An 18,075-nucleotide genomic window follows, 5' to 3' on the forward strand; every position below is an offset into this window, starting at 1 on the left:
AAGGAGTATATTGATATCCACTCAAACACAAAGCAACTGCAAAGAGACACACACTGACTAAAGAAAGACAAAAGAGACAACAAGTAGATCTAGAACAGTGTTTCTCAATCTTTTTCAAACCAAGGACACTTAACCAATAACAAAACACTCGAGGACCACCTAACTCCACAAATATCCAAAAACACATCGTTTTTCACAAATCGCCTGAAAATGGTACCAACGAGTGGCAACATGTGTGACGAAGGTGTTTATCTGGGCTTTATCGTGCAATTGAAAGTGAAACTTAAGCTCGCTCCATTGCGGAGATATTCCCGCGAGAGTGCGAAAAACTTAAATTACTTAATTAATTTCAAATGTTACCAATATACTCACGGACCACTAGGGGGCGCTCACACTTTGAGAAGCACTGATCTAGAATGACGAAGGGACACAACACAACTGGAAAGAGACACTAAATAACTACAACAAATTAGCAAAGAGAGACAAAAACACATCAATCAAAACCAAACGACTGCAAAGAAACCAAAGAGCAGATTAAAGGAAACTAAACGGCCCCTGATTACAGAGTCAATGATCACAGTTGTCTTTTATCGGGCAACCAGTCCTCTTTAATTGTCGCCCCGATTGTCTCAGGAGTATTACACACACGCATGCGAATCCTAAAATAATCTCAATAAGAACTGAAACCATAGAACACTAACCGAAAAACCTGCAAGAAAAGTGGAGAGTCGGAGAAAACCTCCTCGATCTGAAGGTCAAAGACTTACATGGGTTTACACAGAGATGCAGTTAGAGCGCGCACACACACACACACACACACACACACACACACACACACACACACACACACACACACACACCATGTATACATCACTTCAGGGGACATTACATTGACTTACATGCATTTCCTGGAGACTTATCCTAACCTTAACCATAACCAACACATGCCTAACCCTAACCAAGTCTTTACCCTAAAATTAATGACTCCTCTCATGTCCCCATAAGGGAGGCGAGTCCCCACATGTGACTGTGTAAATAGATGTAGGTCCCCACAAGGATAGTAATGCTAGGTCACACACACTCACACACACACACACACACACACACACACACACACACACACACACACACTCAGGGACAGTTTCATCCCACAGGCCATAAGAATGTTAAACACCTGAACTTTTGAAAGAACATCCATAACATGCATCTGTTTGCAACTTATATATATCAATATTCCAATTACTGTATATAGACTATTCTGCGCTGTTTCTATTATATTATATTTTATTTACTTGTATTTTATCTGTTTTATGTGTTGCTCTGTTGGAGGAGCCTGTGACCTAAAATGTTCATTATCATAACTACACTGTAGCTATGTGCGAATGACAATAAAAGCCTTGAAACTCGAAACTTGAAACTTGAAACACACACACTCACACACACACACACACACACTCATATGCAAAGTCGTATTTCTGTTCTGCTTTCTAACTTCTCTTCTGTGCAGGCGATAAAGAAAGACACCGGCTTCTGGAGGGATTTTGGATTCGGGATGACTTGCCAGTACAGATCCGACTTCATCAATATCGGTAAATATTTGCAACGTCTTAGCGTGCAGGAATTCATAAACAGTGAGACTCGGAGACTTCCTCTGCTGAGCTAATAGTGGCAGAGAGCTTAATGGATGACAACACAAATGGTTCAATATTGCTTTACTTCTCTCACCTGGGAGGAGATTTGATTAAATTACTCTGCAGAAGAGAAGCAGCTGCTGCATGGATTAGCATATCTCACAGCTCTGCTCTAAGTGTTTGTTGAGTGATATTGGCTCTCAGAAGGCATTTCAATCAATTTAGTTTCCCTCCAAAGTCACAGCAATTGAAGGAGTGTAGTGAAATTCAGAGGGGATTATGTCACACACACATGCCCACACACACACACACACACACACACACACACACACACACACACACACACACACACACACCATGTATACATCACTTCAGGGGACATTACATTGACTTATATGCATTTCCTGGAGACTTATACTAACCTTAACCATAACCCTAACCAAGTCTTCACACTATGAGTCCCCATAAGGGAGGCGAGTCCCCACAAGGATAGTAATTCGAGGCCACACACACACACACCATGTATACATCACTTCAGGAGACATTACATTGACTTACATGCATTTCCTGGAGACTTATACTAACCTTAACCATAACCTACACATGCCTAACCAAGTCTTCACCCTAAAATGAATGAGTCCCCATAAGGGAGGCGAGTCCCCACACGTGACTGTGTAAACAGATGTAGGTCCCCACAAGGATAGTAATTATAGGCCACACACACACACACAGACTTCATGTTCTTGCAGAGCGTTATATGCGAGCATGTGTTAATTTATGTAAATATGTACCTGCATATGAATGTAATTTTTACTTTCAATTAAGGCTGCATAATTACAGGAGTTTGGTACAGTAACTATGTAGAAACAGCTGTGCCAATTAACCTATTTAAATAAACACAAATAATAATAATTTGTTTGTATAAAAATCTTCATGTATTTATTTTTTTATTGCACATGTATGTTTTTAAATAATATTTTTCAAATGTATTGTATTTTATTGCACATTCTACTTGTTTGAATATGTCAATATGTAAACACTTATTTTTAAAAGTTTCAAGGCTAATTCTTACGTATTATTTTAATACTAATATTTAATTAAGCATTTTTTTTCAACGAATCTTTTTCGATGTTTTTATTAATTTATTGAATTTATTCTTTTTTTAAATAAATAAATATAAATAAAAGGAAAATTCCTTAAATTCTGTTGCAACATATCTTTGAGGCTTTGAGTGCATTCACATACAAAAATACACACATCATTTTCAGCTCAAATTCCTGCTTTATCTGTTTGGCCTCGGGGTTAAAAATGAAGACGGAGAGACGGACAGAATAATGAAAATAAAACACTGTGTGAGGAACAGCAGAGTATTTCAGACGTGTCGAGATGCAGGTTTTAACTTGTCTTCTGACGTCTGTTTCTGCAGAATCTGTCCAGAACCCCCCCCCCCCCCCCCTCTTTCTTCATGAAACAACAAACCGTGCAGAGCAGCTGATTGTGATCGCAGGCTGTAAACTCTAATCAGGAAACCAATCAGCGACTTTAAGAGGAAATGGGGACATGAATCACAGAGAAATGCATTTCTTAACGCCTCAAATCTCCATTTCACATGATAATTATAATAAACGTTGTTTGTTTCGCGCTTTTCCTGCAAAAAAAACTGCTTTACAATAACGGAAGATAGACGAAATGAACATAAAAAACAAGATATAATGTTTAATTAATGGGAAATAAGATTAAATCAACTTTAAATAATAGTGAAATAAGATGATAATCATAATAAGGTGAAAATAGAAAACATAAGGCTGATATAAGAAAAGTGCACAAAAAAATGTCCGCAGTGGATAAATGACAAAAAGGCTTAAAGAAACAAACGAATGAAACAAAAAGTGAAAATATATATACATACACACATATGAGGGGTTGTATTTGTACTTAAACAAAAATAAATCCTTGTCTCTTCCTTAGAAATGGGGATCAGACTTCCTTGGTATTTATTAGTCATTGCGCTTTGAAGGAGAAAATGTCTGTCATCAGTTTTTACTGTTCAGAAAAACCTGCTTTTCCAACGCTGAGAAAAAACCCTCAATTCCACATAAAGCCTGCCAGTTCAAGTCCAGCAGTGTGTGTGTGTGTGTGTGTGTGTGTGTGTGTGTGTGTGTGTGTGTGTGTGTGTGTGTGTGTGTGTGTGTGTGTGTGTGTGTGTGTGTGTGTGTGTGTGTGTGTGTGTGTGGCATAACATTACTATCCTTGTGGGGACCTAAATATGTTTACACAGTCACGTGTGGGGACCTCCCTTATGGGGACATAATGGAGGTCCCCATAAGGGGTATCATTCATTTTAGGGTGAAGACTTGGTAAGGGTTAGGGTTAGGCATGTGTTGGTTATGGTTCAGGTTAGGATAAGTCTCCAGGAAATGCATGTAAGTCAATGTAATGTCCCCTGAAGTGATGTATACATGGTGTGTGTGTGTGTGTGTGTGTGTGTGTGTGTGTGCGTGTGTGTGTGTGGTGTGTGTGTGTGTGGCATAACATTACTATCCTTGTGGGGACCTAAATATGTTTACACAGTCACGTGTGGGGACCTCCCTTATGGGGACATAATGGAGGTCCCCATAAGGGGTATCATTCATTTTAGGGTGAAGACTTGGTAAGGGTTAGGGTTAGGCATGTGTTGGTTATGGTTCAGGTTAGGATAAGTCTCCAGGAAATGCATGTAAGTCAATGTAATGTCCCCTGAAGTGATGTATACATGGTGGGTGTGTGTGTGTGTGTGTGACACACTACTTCCTGTTAGGTTTTTTCTTTATTTGCATAATGTCTGAGCAACATCTCTACTGTATATTTGTATTGCACATACTTCTTATGTTTACATTCAGATTTTTTGAATTTTACTTTAATTTATTATATTTTTTAAATATTTTTTTTTTGGTCTCCATGTATCTTGTGTCATTTGTTATTTGTCTCTACTTGTAAATGCTCCTTATTGTCTTCTGTGTATATGTGACACTGTACTTGTATGCACCCTCTGCAGGCGGTTTTGACATCGACATCAAAGGCTGGGGGGGTGAAGACGTGCACCTGTACAGGAAGTACCTGCACAGTAACCTTCTGGTGGTTCGAGCCCCGTCCCGAGGGCTTTTCCACCTGTGGCACGAGAAACACTGCGCCGACGAACTGCCGCCCGATCAATATCGCATGTGCATGCAATCAAAAGCCATGAACGAGGCGTCGCACGGCCAATTGGGGATGCTCTTCTTCAGGCAGGAGATCGAAGCGCACCTCCGTAAACAGAAAAAACCCAAAAAGACATGAGGATGGAGAAAATGGCTGGATTATTGATCACCGAAATGACTGCAAAACGTTGAAATAACGCAGATGAATTCAACTGATCTGAACTGTATCAGGTTTCTAAAAGGAATGGTTAATTGACATCTTGGAAAATATAGCTTCTTGCTGAGAGTTAGCTAATAAGATAACTCTTGTGTCTGAAGGCTACATATTGAGCTACAGCTAGCATGCAATTAGCTTAGCATAAAGACTTTTAAATCTCTAATCCGAAAACAAAAAGTGTAAAAATGGCAAATGAGTGAGATAAGGTTCACTCTTATGTCTGTATGCTAAAAAGTGAGCTAGAGTTAGCAGGTAATTAGCTTAGCATAAATAATGTTACATCTCTCTGTAAGATAAGATTCACTCTAATGTCCGAACTCTACATATTGAGCTAGAGTTAGCAGGTCATTAGCTTAGCATAAATAATTTTACATCTCTCTGTAAGATAAGATTCACTCTAATGTCTGAACTCTACATATTGAGCTAGAGTTAGCAGGTCATTAGTTTAGCATAAATAATTTTACATCTCTGTAAGATAAGATTCACTCTAATGTCCGATCTCTACACATTGAGCTAGAGTTAGCTTAGCTTAGCATAAAGACAACGGGAACCAGCTAGCTTGCAAAAAGCTACACACACAAGTTGAAGTGTATAAATAACACTTTCTTATTTTTCTTTGCTGGGAACCTATAGTTATTGTTAGACCTATTGCTAGCAGCTTATTAGCATAGCTTAGCATAAAAGACTGGAAGTCTTTCAAAGCAAAATGCATTTTTTCTGTGAAAGACTATATTGACACTATTCTAATTCCTGGATGCTAAATATATACCTAGAGTTAGCAGGTAATTAGCTTAGCTTAGCATAAAGGTGGGAAACATGCGGTCAGTGCTAGGTAAAAGCGAAGTGTAAATATCACACATTTTGAGAGTGAGATAGGATTAACACTAGTATGATGTCTGTACTCTAAATCTAGATCTAGAGCGAGCTAGTATTTAGCTTAGCTTAAAGACTAAAAATAGGGAAATAGCTAGCCTGAAAAAGCTGCATACATTTCACATCCAAAGTAAAAAATATGGGGTTTAGTGCTTGGGAATGTTTTGCTGTTAATAGTCCGCAATAGAAAAATATATTTAGTTTTTTTGTGGAACACACAGTTAGTTGTTTCCCCTCTGATTCCAGTCTTTATGCTAAGCTAACTAACTCTCGCTTTAGCTTCATATCTAGGTCATCTAACTCTCCACAAGAAAGCAAATCTTTCCCAAAATGTGAAACGATTCCTTCATCGTAAAATGTGAAGACTTTCTTTTTACTTTTCAAAGACTCGGAGCACTTGAAAGGACAACAGAAGATTCAGATGAATACAAAAAAGACTTGAGGAATTCGTCGACGCAACTGGAGTCGGACATTGTTCATTTCCTGTCTGAAAACATCTGTAATTTAATGTTTGATTTGTATTTTCTTCTGTAGCTCCAACACATGTACATGCTGTTTTCTGTCTGACTCTGAACTATGTGCCTTGTGTGGAAAAAACCTGCATTTTTTACTTGTAGGGAAACAGTGCCACCTAGTGGACTGAAAATGAGCAACACGTCTGCATTCAAAACAATGAAGGACTTGCCTTTAATGGCTTTGTAAAACATATTTTTATAAATTATTCATTCCTTTTTATTTATGTTTGTTCTTATTTGTAAATGCCAACATGTATTAGGAGCATTATTGCAGACAGTATTCTGTGTGGGTCTAAAAACATGCATTTGTCAGTAAAATCAAAAAAAATCTCAATAAGCCTTTGAAATATCACACGTATGTTTTAAAGCCCAATAAATATGTAAAATAGGTTTATTTTTAAATGGTTTAATAAACATTTTTTTGACTTATTTGTGCTTTTTGTCACATGTTCTGGTTGCATAATGGATATTTTAAGATAAAGGGTTATTGACTGGCAGGGTAACGATGGCTTAAAAAGTCAGAATTGATCTTTTGTCAATTAAACGTGTTTTGCAGTCGCAGAAACTGGAGATGTTTTAAAATATATCTGCCTCTCTTGTTCATTTGAATGACTTTGAAATGTAATTTTCGAGTTGAATAAAAACATATTTGTGCATTAAGTGTGTTATTAATGTGTGTTTAATCCTTAAGGACGATGTGACAGAAAATATCGTTGATAGAGGGCCATATGTCCATTTACCGTTTAAACAAAGGAGGCCAATGGATGCGTTTCAGGCAGGGGATCACAGGGATTTTAGCCTCTGCAGACCATTTACATGCATTAAAACCTCAATAACACACTAAAGGAAAGGGAACATCCTAAAAAGCATAATAGGGACTTTTTAATATACCCATCTCTTGCAGGACGGTTGCATTTGTGTTTGTTTTAGTGTATTTAATTAACCTAGATCACAGCTTATGAGTTCTAAATACGTGTTCTTTCAAAATGAATGAAGGGTTGGAGCTAATTGTTAGCTAGAAAATAGAGAATTATATCGGTTTCCTTAGTGTAATGTAACCTTCAAACCACTAGATGGGGTCAGTGTTGTGGTAATAATGTTCCTATATCTTCCTGTTTGTTCCTGAGGTGTAAAAAAATACTGCAATTAGTGTACATTTACTGAGGTCTTTACACTCAAGTTTATTTAATAAAAGTTCTAAAATAATCTAACAAATAGGGTAACAGTTTTTAAATGCTCGTTTCCTGCATAAAACAAAACAATTAGAATCAAAATCAACGTCGTTGCTAATCATTGACTTATCAAACAATGTGAGAAATAAATAAAAATTCTTAAAAACAATTGAATTATGTAGACTAACTAGTAATTACAAGAATTCAATACCTAAACTAAATTAATATTAAGTAGGTATGGGTACTGATAGTGAATTAACTCTGTTTAAGTGGAAAATAATATGCATATTTTGTATTTTTAAAGCAGTTTTAAGCTGGGAACAATTCTGTCTTCTAGCTTCAATTGATTTATTTCATCTGACACTCCACAAAAAACAAATATGAATTAAAATAATTTGGAAAGGATATTTCCTTATTTACTGTTAAAAAAAAGTGAAGTAAATAATGAACATATAATAATAATAATTAATAATGTTTTGTATTATCTTCTTTTTTAAAAATGAAAATAAGATAGTGTCAAAATTCTAAAAATGAAATAAAGATGAGTTCACAAACCAGGATACTACCCAATTTCCCCACTGGCCCCTGAACGCACCACCAGGGCCGCGCAGCCTCCATCGACACCGGATTTGTTCGGGTTAGTACCGCGTGCACCCTCAGACACCGGCTACACACACACACACACACACACGCACACGCGCGCACACACACACACACACCGAACCGGGAACAGGTGTGTGTTTTTCACGACAATCTTCCGGTGTGGGTTCGTTTGTTTTACTCTGCCATGCGGCGCGTCGTGCGGAGTTATCAGCTGTTCTGCCAATCCCCGCCTTGCAACACAATAACAAACAACAACAAATGCTCCTCTTGATGTGTCCTGCAGGTCCGTTGTTTCTTCTCCAGGGTGCGGACGGGTTCTTGTGTTTTTGCACCATTTGCTGACATTTTTCTGATCGGAAATAAACTCCACCCCCACCCACCTTACTGCCGCTGTTCGTACCCGGAGAAGAGGCTTCATTTGCGGCAGAGACAGACAGGAGGCAACATGTTCGAGGCGAGAGGAATCCCCTTCGTGCTGCTCGACATAACATGTCTCATCCTGGGTATGTTATTTCATTTATATTCTGTATTATTTACTCACTGTGTGCCGCTGCTGTAATCCGATTTAAAGGGTTGATATGTAATCCTACTGTTTGGATAGTGGTGGGGAATGGGAGTTTATTTTAACCTCTAATTGAACCACTAATCTAATATAATGTGTGTTTTATTTGTGATAGTGTGTGGTGTGTTTTTGAAGTGTTTCCCCTTCATTACTGTTAATTATTTATTACATGTGTGTTGTTTCCTTTCTGTTCAAATGAGTGCGGCTCCAAAGTCTGTTGGAGTTCAGCACTGTCAGATGTTTAGAGGAACTTAAGGGTTAAACATTTATATTTGTATTGAGTGCAACTGAACGTGATGATGCAGTATAGCACTGTGAGTGCCTATCGTCCACATTATATTCATTTTTATTGAAGCTAATGCTCATTTAATTGAAATAAAGCACGCTTTTATATGGAATCTGTCTTCTCGTTTTATAATATATCTATTGTTAATTACATTATACCCTGTTTTTCCGCTTTATTTTTAAATACATACTTATTTTATGTTTTGGTCATGTATGAACTTTGCCTTTTAAAATGAGCTTTATTTAAATAGACTTATATTTGAGTTCCTGTATTTAAAAGTTAAACACACTCTTTTTTTAAATGTATTTTGGAAATTGGTACATTTTTAATACTGTTTACAAACTGGTTGCTGGAGCTGTTCCTCACTGAAGTCCTTCCGAGTCGAACTTCTCTGTTTTACCAGAAGTTTATATAGTCTTTCAGTAAACAGCAGAGGTGTAGAAGTACTCAGATGTTGTACTTGAGTAAAAGTAGAAGTACTCAGATGTTGTTCTTGAGTCAAAGTAGAAGTACTCAGATGTTGTTCTTGAGTCAAAGTAGAAGTACTCAGATGTTGTACTTGAGTAAAAGTAGAAGTACTCAGATCTTGTACTTGAGTAAAAGTAGAAGTACTCAGATGTTGTACTTGAGTAAAAGTAGAAGTACTCAGATCTTGTACTTGAGTAAAAGTAGAAGTACTCAGGTCTTGTACTTGAGTAAAAGTAGAAGTACTCAGATCTTGTGCTTGAGTAAAAGTAGAAGTACTCAGATCTTGTACTTGAGTAAAAGTAGAAGTACTCAGATCTTGTACTTGAGTAAAAGTAGAAGTACTCAGATCTTGTACTTGAGTAAAAGTAGAAGTACTCAGATCTTGTACTTGAGTAAAAGTAGAAGTACTCAGGTCTTGTACTTGAGTAAAAGTAGAAGTACCAGAGTGTAGGAATACTGTGTTACAGTAAAAGTACTGCATTCAAAATGTTCCTCAAGTGAAAGTAGAAAAGTATTCTCATCAAAATATAGAGAAAGTAGCGACAGTGAAAGTAGTCGTTGTGCAGATTGGTCCATTTCAGAATAATATATATGATATGTTTTATAATGATTGATCATGAAAGTGTTCTCAAAGCTGGTGAAGGTGCAGCTAGTTTGAAGTACTTTGTATACTGCAGGGTAGCTGGTGGATTTACTCCAGGTGGAACTAAAGTCTGATTCAACACTTGATTATATTTCACATCATTCATCCACATCTGTGAAGTAACTAAAGGTATTAATACATGTAGTGGAGTAGAAGTACACCATGTACCTCTGAACTGTATAGGAGTAGAAGTACACAGTAGCATAAATACTCAAGTGAAGTACAAGTACCTCTGTATCTCACATGAAAGAGAAGTGTACTGTCCAGATGACCGAAGCAGAAACTGGATTAGATGCAGATGATTAGATTATATGGAGTAATCTGCGTCCAGACTGAAACCTTCACGACTGCATGTGACATTTTAACATGCACATACTTCTACGCTTGAGACATGTGAGACAGAAGATATATTTATGTGTAAGAAAATGTTTTTAGAGAGTACTTGTACATGGACAAGTGAGTTTGGCAAAGTAGAACATTTGGGGCCACTGGAATCTTCTTCTTCGGCATCGTATTTGACATTTCCCCACGGTTTTACGACACCGCTGACGTAAGTGAGCGGTGAGATTTTACTGCATCACACATGGGGTTGGGTATCGTTTGGATTTTAACGATTCCGGTTCTGCTTTTCGATTCCGGTTCTTTTCGGTTCTCGATTCCGGTTCTTTGAGAGATTTAACAATAAGTCCCATGACAAACTGGGAGAAAAATATATTTATGAAAACATTAAGTCAAATCTCCTATTTACAAATCACTTCATACTGTTTAATTTTGTTACGGTTATTGAATATAATTATATAAAAATAATTGTGCAGTTAGTTCCAAGTGGTGCAGTTTGAGAATGTACACTTGGCCCAGTCTCCTCTCACGTTACCCTGCAACCTGCCTGTGAGACAGAGTCCAACCACACAGTCTGTGTCCAACACATGTCCTGTAACACACATGCTGCAGCTGTCAGCTACTCACTGTTTGGAAAAGTAAATAAATAGTATTTTCATTTCAATAATGTACTTTCTATACCCTGCTTCCCTGTGCTCCTCCGAGTCTGGGGGTCCGGGGATGTGAGGACAGCGCGAGGACACTGGAATGGTTGAGTGGTTTCGAGGGGTTTTGGACCCTTTAGCTGGCCAGCGTGGCTGGTGCAGCTGGTTTAGCTGGTTTAGCTGGTTTAGCTGGTTTAGCTGGTTTAGCTGGCGCCAGCTAAACCAGCTAAACCAGCTAAACCAGCTAAACCAGCTAAACCAGCTAAACCAGCTAAACCAGCCACCCTGGCCAGCTAAACCAGCTAAACCAGCTAAACCAGCTACCCTGGCCAGCTAAAAAAACAGCATATGCCGGTCTATGCCGGGCTATGCCGGGCTATGCCGGGCTATGCCGGGCTAATCCGGTCTATGCCGGTCTATGCCGGTCTATGCCGGTCTATGCCGGTCTATGCCGGGCTAATCCGGTCTATGCCGGGCTATGCCGGGCTAATCCGGGCTATGCTGGGCTATGCTGGGCTATGCTGGGCTGGTCACCAGCTTCCATCGATCACCAGCTTATGTTTGATAATAGTATGAAATATACCGTGCTGGAAGCTCTCCAGGATTCCAGCATACATTAAATACTGGTCTGATTATTTCAACCAGAGCACATATATATATGTGTATATATATATATATATATATATATACACATATATTACAAAGATTGATTGTGTCATGTATTCTGGTATCTACCAAAATAAAGACATCGTGTTCATTACAGTATTTTAATTTAATAAATAGCTAGTTAATATAATCAAATACACAGTAACAATACAATAATTATACAAATAACAACCAACCTGCAAATCAAAATCAAGGTATGATCTCAAACGGGTGCATCTGATTTAAAATACAAGTAATAAATAGAATTCAATATTTAAATGGTAACAAAAACAGTAACACTGTGATGAGAAAAAGGCAACAAAGGAAGTGTTTTTTGTTTGTGAGAAATACACATTTTAAAGAAGATATTGAATACATTGAGTACTCTACAATATACCATCTCTCTAAAGGACAGGGATATATAGATATACAGAAACATAATGGCTTTATGTCGATGATTCCCTCCTCAGTGTGTTTCTGCTCCAGCTGACGAGACAACAGCTGCTGGAGCACTTCCTGTTTCAAATGGGTCTCAGTGTACAGCCGGAGGAGGAGTACTCCGAGCATGTAGTAAAGTAGAAGTACTCAGAGCATGTAGTAAAGTAGAAGTACTCAGAGCATGTAGTAAAGTAGAAGTACTCAGAGCATGTAGTAAAGTAGAAGTACTCGGAGCATGTAGTAAAGGAGGAGTACTCCGAGCATGTAGTAAAGTAGAAGTACTCCGAGCATGTAGTAAAGTAGAAGTACTCAGAGCATGTAGTAAAGGAGGAGTACTCCGAGCATGTAGTAAAGTAGAAGTACTCAGAGCATGTAGTAAAGGAGGAGTACTCCGAGCATGTAGTAAAGTAGAAGTACTCCGAGCATGTAGTAAAGTAGAAGTACTCAGAGCATGTAGTAAAGTAGAAGTACTCAGAGCATGTAGTAAAGTAGAAGTACTCACAGCATGTAGTAAAGTAGAAGTACTCAGAGCATGTAGTAAAGTAGAAGTACTCCGAGCATGTAGTAAAGTAGAAGTACTCCGAGCATGTAGTAAAGTAGAAGTACTCAGAGCATGTAGTAAAGTAGAAGTACTCACAGCATGTAGTAAAGTAGAAGTACTCAGAGCATGTAGTAAAGTAGAAGTACTCGGAGCATGTAGTAAAGTAGAAGTACTCACAGCATGTAGTAAAGTAGAAGTACTCAGAGCATGTAGTAAAGGAGGAGTACTCGGAGCATGTAGTAAAGTAGAAGTACTCGGAGCATGTAGTAAAGTAGAAGTACTCGGAGCATGTAGTAAAGTAGAAGTACTCGGAGCATGTAGTAAAGTAGAAGTACTCGGAGCATGTAGTAAAGTAGAAGTACTCCGAGCATGTAGTAAAGTAGAAGTACTCCGAGCATGTAGTAAAGTAGAAGTACTCCGAGCATGTAGTAAAGTAGAAGTACTCAGAGCATGTAGTAAAGGAGGAGTACTCAGAGCATGTAGTAAAGTAGAAGTACTCCGAGCATGTAGTAAAGTAGAAGTACTCAGAGCATGTAGTAAAGTAGAAGTACTCAGAGCATGTAGTAAAGGAGGAGTACTCAGAGCATGTAGTAAAGGAGGAGTACTCAGAGCATGTAGTAAAGTAGAAGTACTCGGAGCATGTAGTAAAGTAGAAGTACTCAGAGCATGTAGTAAAGTAGAAGTACTCGGAGCATGTAGTAAAGTAGAAGTACTCGGAGCATGTAGTAAAGTAGAAGTACTCGGAGCATGTAGTAAAGGAGGAGTACTCAGAGCATGTAGTAAAGGAGGAGTACTCAGAGCATGTAGTAAAGTAGAAGTACTCGGAGCATGTAGTAAAAGTAGAAAGTACTCGGAGCATGTAGTTAAAGTAGAAGTAACTCGGAGCATGTAGTAAAGTAGAAGTACTCGGAGCATGTAGTAAGTAGAAGTACTCGGAGCAGTAGTAAAGTAGAAGTACTCGGAGCAATGTAGTAAAGTAGAAGTACTCGGAGCATGTAGTAAAGTAGAAGTACTCGGAGCATGTAAGTAAAGTAGAAGTACTCCGAGCATGTAGTAAAGTAGAAGTACTACTCCGAGCATGTAGTAAAGTAAGAAGTACTCAGAGCATGTAGTAAAGTAGAAGTACTCCGAGCATGTAGTAAAGTAGAAGTACTCGAGCATGTAGTAAAGTAGAAGTACTCCGAGCAATGTAGTAAAGTAGAAGTACTCCGAGCATGTAGTAAAGTAGAAGTACTGCCGAGCATGTAGTAAAGTAGAAGTACTCCGAGCATGTAGTAAAGTAGAAGTACTCGAGCATGTAGTAAAGTAGAAGTACTCGGAGCATGTAGTAAAGTAGAAGTACTCCGAGCATGTAGTAAAGTAGAAGTACTCCGAGCATGTAGTAAAGTAGAAGTACTCCGAGCATGTAGTAAAGTAGAAGTACTCCGAGCATGTAGTAAAGTAGAAGTACTCAGAGCATGTAGTAAAGTAGAAGTACTCCGAGCATGTAGTAAAGTAGAAGTACTCCGAGCATGTAGTAAAGTAGAAGTACTCAGAGCATGTAGTAAAGTAGAAGTACTCAGAGCATGTAGTAAAGTAGAAGTACTCAGAGCATGTAGTAAGTAGAAGTACTCAGAGCATGTAGAAAGTAGAAGTACTCAGAGCATGTAGTAAAGTAGAAGTACTCAGAGCATGTAGTAAAGTAGAAGTACTCAGAGCATGTAGTAAAGTAGAAGTACTCAGAGCATGTAGTAAAGTAGAAGTACTCCGAGCAATGTTAGTAAAGTAGTAGTACTCAGAGCATGTAGTAAAGTAGAAGTACTCAGAGCATGTAGTAAAGTAGAAGTACTCAGAGCATGTAGTAAAGTAGAAGTACTCAGAGCATGTAGTAAAGTAGAAGTACTCAGAGCATGTAGTAAAGTAGAAGTACTCACAGCATGTAGTAAAGTAGAAGTACTCAGAGCATGTAGTAAAGTAGAAGTACTCAGAGCATGTAGTAAAGTAGAAGTACTCAGAGCATGTAGTAAAGTAGAAGTACTCAGAGCATGTAGTAAAGTAGAAGTACTCAGAGCATGTAGTAAAGTAGAAGTACTCAGAGCATGTAGTAAAGTAGAAGTACTCAGAGCATGTAGTAAAGTAGAAGTACTCAGAGCATGTAGTAAAGTAGAAGTACTCAGAGCATGTAGTAAAGTAGAAGTACTCAGAGCATGTAGTAAAGTAGAAGTACTCCGAGCATGTAGTAAAGTAGAAGAAGTACTCCGAGCATGTAGTAAAGTAGAAGTACTCCGAGCATGTAGTAAAGTAGAAGTACTCTGAGCATGTAGTAAAGTAGGAGTACTCCGAGCATGTAGTAAAGTAGAAGTACTCCGAGCATGTAGTAAAGTAGAAGTACTCCGAGCATGTAGTAAAGTAGGAGTACTCCGAGCATGTAGTAAAGTAGAAGTACTCCGAGCATGTAGTAAAGTAGGAGTACTCCGAGCATGTAGTAAAGTAGAAGTACTCCGAGCATGTAGTAAAGTAGAAGTACTCCGAGCATGTAGTAAAGTAGAAGTACTCCGAGCATGTAGTAAAGTAGAAGTACTCAGAGCATGTAGTAAAGTAGAAGTACTCAGAGCATGTAGTAAAGTAGAAGTACTCAGAGCATGTAGTAAAGTAGAAGTACTCGGAGCATGTAGTAAAGTAGAAGTACTCAGAGCATGTAGTAAAGTAGAAGAAGTACTCAGATCTTGTACTTGAGTAAAAGTAGAAGTACTCAGAGCATGTAGTAAAGTAGAAGTACTCAGAGCATGTAGTAAAGTAGAAGAAGTACTCAGAGCATGTAGTAAAGTAGAAGTACTCAGAGCATGTAGTAAAGTAGAAGTACTCAGAGCATGTAGTAAAGTAGAAGTACTCAGAGCATGTAGTAAAGTAGAAGAAGTACTCAGAGCATGTAGTAAAGTAGAAGTACTCAGAGCATGTAGTAAAGTAGAAGTACTCAGAGCATGTAGTAAAGTAGAAGTACTCAGAGCATGTAGTAAAGTAGAAGTACTCAGAGCATGTAGTAAAGTAGAAGAACTCAGAGCATGTAGTAAAGTAGAAGTACTCAGAGCATGTAGTAAAGTAGAAGTACTCAGATCTTGTAGTAAAGTAGAAGTACTCCGAGCATGTAGTAAAGTAGAAGTACTCGGAGCATGTAGTAAAGTAGAAGTACTCCGAGCATGTAGTAAAGTAGAAGTACTCCGAGCATGTAGTAAATAGAAGTACTCCGAGCATGTAGTAAAGTAGAAGTACTCCGAGCATGTAGTAAAGTAGAAGTACTCCGAGCATGTAGTAAAGTAGAAGTACTCCGAGCATGTAGTAAAGTAGAAGTACTCCGAGCATGTAGTAAAGTAGAAGTACTCCGAGCATGTAGTAAAGTAGAAGTACTCCGAGCATGTAGTAAAGTAGAAGTACTCCGAGCATGTAGTAAAGTAGAAGTACTCAGAGCATGTAGTAAAGTAGAAGTACTCCGAGCATGTAGTAAAGTAGAAGTACTCAGAGCATGTAGTAAAGTAGAAGTACTCAGAGCATGTAGTAAAGTAGAAGTACTCAGAGCATGTAGTAAAGTAGAAGTACTCAGAGCATGTAGTAAAGTAGAAGTACTCAGAGCATGTAGTTAAAGTAGAAGTACTCAGAGCATGTTAGTAAGTACTCAGAGCATGTAGTAAAGTAGAAGTACTCAGAGCATGTAGTAAAGTAGAAGTACTCAGAGCATGTAGTAAAGTAGAGTACTCAGAGCATGTAGTAAAGTAGAAGTACTCAGAGCATGTAGTAAAGTAGAAGTACTCAGAGCATGTAGTAAAGTAGAAGTACTCAGAGCATGTAGTAAAGTAGAAGTACTCAGAGCATGTAGTAAAGTAGAAGTACTCAGAGCATGTAGTAAGTAGAAGTACTCAGAGCATGTAGTAAAGTAGAAGTACTCAGAGCATGTAGTAAAGTAGAAGTACTCAGAGCATGTAGTAAAGTAAGAAGTACTCAGAGCATGTAGTAAAGTAGAATACTCAGAGCAGTAGTAAAGTAGAAGTACTCAGAGCATGTAGTTAAAGTAGAAGTAAAGTAGAAGTACTCAGAGCATGTAGTAAAGTAGAAGTACTCAGAGCATGTAGTAAAGTAGAAGTACTCAGAGCATGTAGTAAAGTAGAAGTACTCCGAGCATGTAGTAAAGTAGAAGTACTCCGAGCATGTAGTAAAGTAGAAGTACTCCGAGCATGTAGTAAAGTAGAAGTACTCCGAGCATGTATAAAGTAGGAAGTACTCTCCGAGCATGTAGTAAAGTAGAAGTACTCAGAGCATGTAGTAAAGTAGAAGTACTCCGAGCATGTAGTAAAGTAGGAGTACTCCGAGCATGTAGTAAAGTAGAAGTACTCCGAGCATGTAGTAAAGTAGGAGTACTCCGAGCATGTAGTAAAGTAGAAGTACTCCGAGCATGTAGTAAAGTAGAAGTACTCCGAGCATGTAGTAAAGTAGAAGTACTCCGAGCATGTAGTAAAGTAGAAGTACTCAGAGCATGTAGTAAAGTAGAAGTACTCCGAGCATGTAGTAAAGTAGAAGTACTCAGAGCATGTAGTAAAGTAGAAGTACTCAGAGCATGTAGTAAAGTAGAAGTACTCAGAGCATGTAGTAAAGTAGAAGTACTCGGAGCATGTAGTAAAGTAGAAGTACTCAGAGCATGTAGTAAAGTAGAAGAAGTACTCAGATCTTGTACTTGAGTAAAAGTAGAAGTACTCAGAGCATGTAGTAAAGTAGAAGTACTCAGAGCATGTAGTAAAGTAGAAGAAGTACTCAGAGCATGTAGTAAAGTAGAAGTACTCAGAGCATGTAGTAAAGTAGAAGTACTCAGAGCATGTAGTAAAGTAGAAGTACTCAGAGCATGTAGTAAAGTAGAAGAAGTACTCAGAGCATGTAGTAAAGTAGAAGTACTCAGAGCATGTAGTAAAGTAGAAGTACTCAGAGCATGTAGTAAAGTAGAAGTACTCAGAGCATGTAGTAAAGTAGAAGTACTCAGAGCATGTAGTAAAGTAGAAGAACTCAGAGCATGTAGTAAAGTAGAAGTACTCAGAGCATGTAGTAAAGTAGAAGTACTCAGATCTTGTACTTGAGTAAAAGTAGAAGTACTCAGATCTTGTTCTTGAGTAAAAGTATAAGTACTCAGATCTTGTACTTGAATAAAAGTAGAAGTACTCAGGTCTTGTACTTGAGTAAAAGTAGAAGTACTCAGGTCTTGTTCTTGAGTAAAAGTAGAAGTACTCAGGTCTTGTACTTGAGTAAAAGTAGAAGTACCAGATTGTAGGAATACTCTGTTACAGTGAAAGTCCTGCATTCAAA

The 18,075-nt window shown here is 38.2% G+C and overlaps 2 protein-coding genes across 3 annotated transcripts in view; both read left to right on the forward strand.

The window, feature by feature from the left end:
* The first annotated feature begins 1,469 nt into the window (after nt 1-1,469).
* LOC117554931 (chondroitin sulfate N-acetylgalactosaminyltransferase 1-like) lies at nt 1,470-7,072 on the forward strand. The gene is made up of 2 exons (XM_034229530.1): nt 1,470-1,589; nt 4,666-7,072. Exons 1-2 carry the CDS (start codon nt 1,553-1,555, stop codon nt 4,944-4,946), a joined length of 318 nt encoding a protein of 105 aa, XP_034085421.1. The 5' UTR covers nt 1,470-1,552; the 3' UTR covers nt 4,947-7,072.
* A 1,133-nt stretch (nt 7,073-8,205) lies between these two features.
* The window catches only part of plpp1a (phospholipid phosphatase 1a), a 33,179-nt gene continuing 23,309 nt past the window's right edge, over nt 8,206-18,075 (forward strand). Inside the window, exons 1-2 of one of the 2 annotated variants that reach the window (XM_034229531.1) lie at nt 8,206-8,221; nt 8,471-8,690. In XM_034229531.1, coding sequence (XP_034085422.1) covers nt 8,633-8,690 — 58 coding nt within the window. In that variant the 5' untranslated portion in view covers nt 8,206-8,221; nt 8,471-8,632. Of the gene's footprint in view, nt 8,222-8,262; nt 8,691-18,075 lie in introns of those variants that run through there. The other variant, XM_034229532.1, reaches the window with a different exon arrangement.

This window comes from Gymnodraco acuticeps, unplaced genomic scaffold, assembly GCF_902827175.1.
Source record: "Gymnodraco acuticeps unplaced genomic scaffold, fGymAcu1.1, whole genome shotgun sequence".
In the NCBI taxonomy this organism is placed as follows: domain Eukaryota; kingdom Metazoa; phylum Chordata; class Actinopteri; order Perciformes; family Bathydraconidae; genus Gymnodraco; species Gymnodraco acuticeps.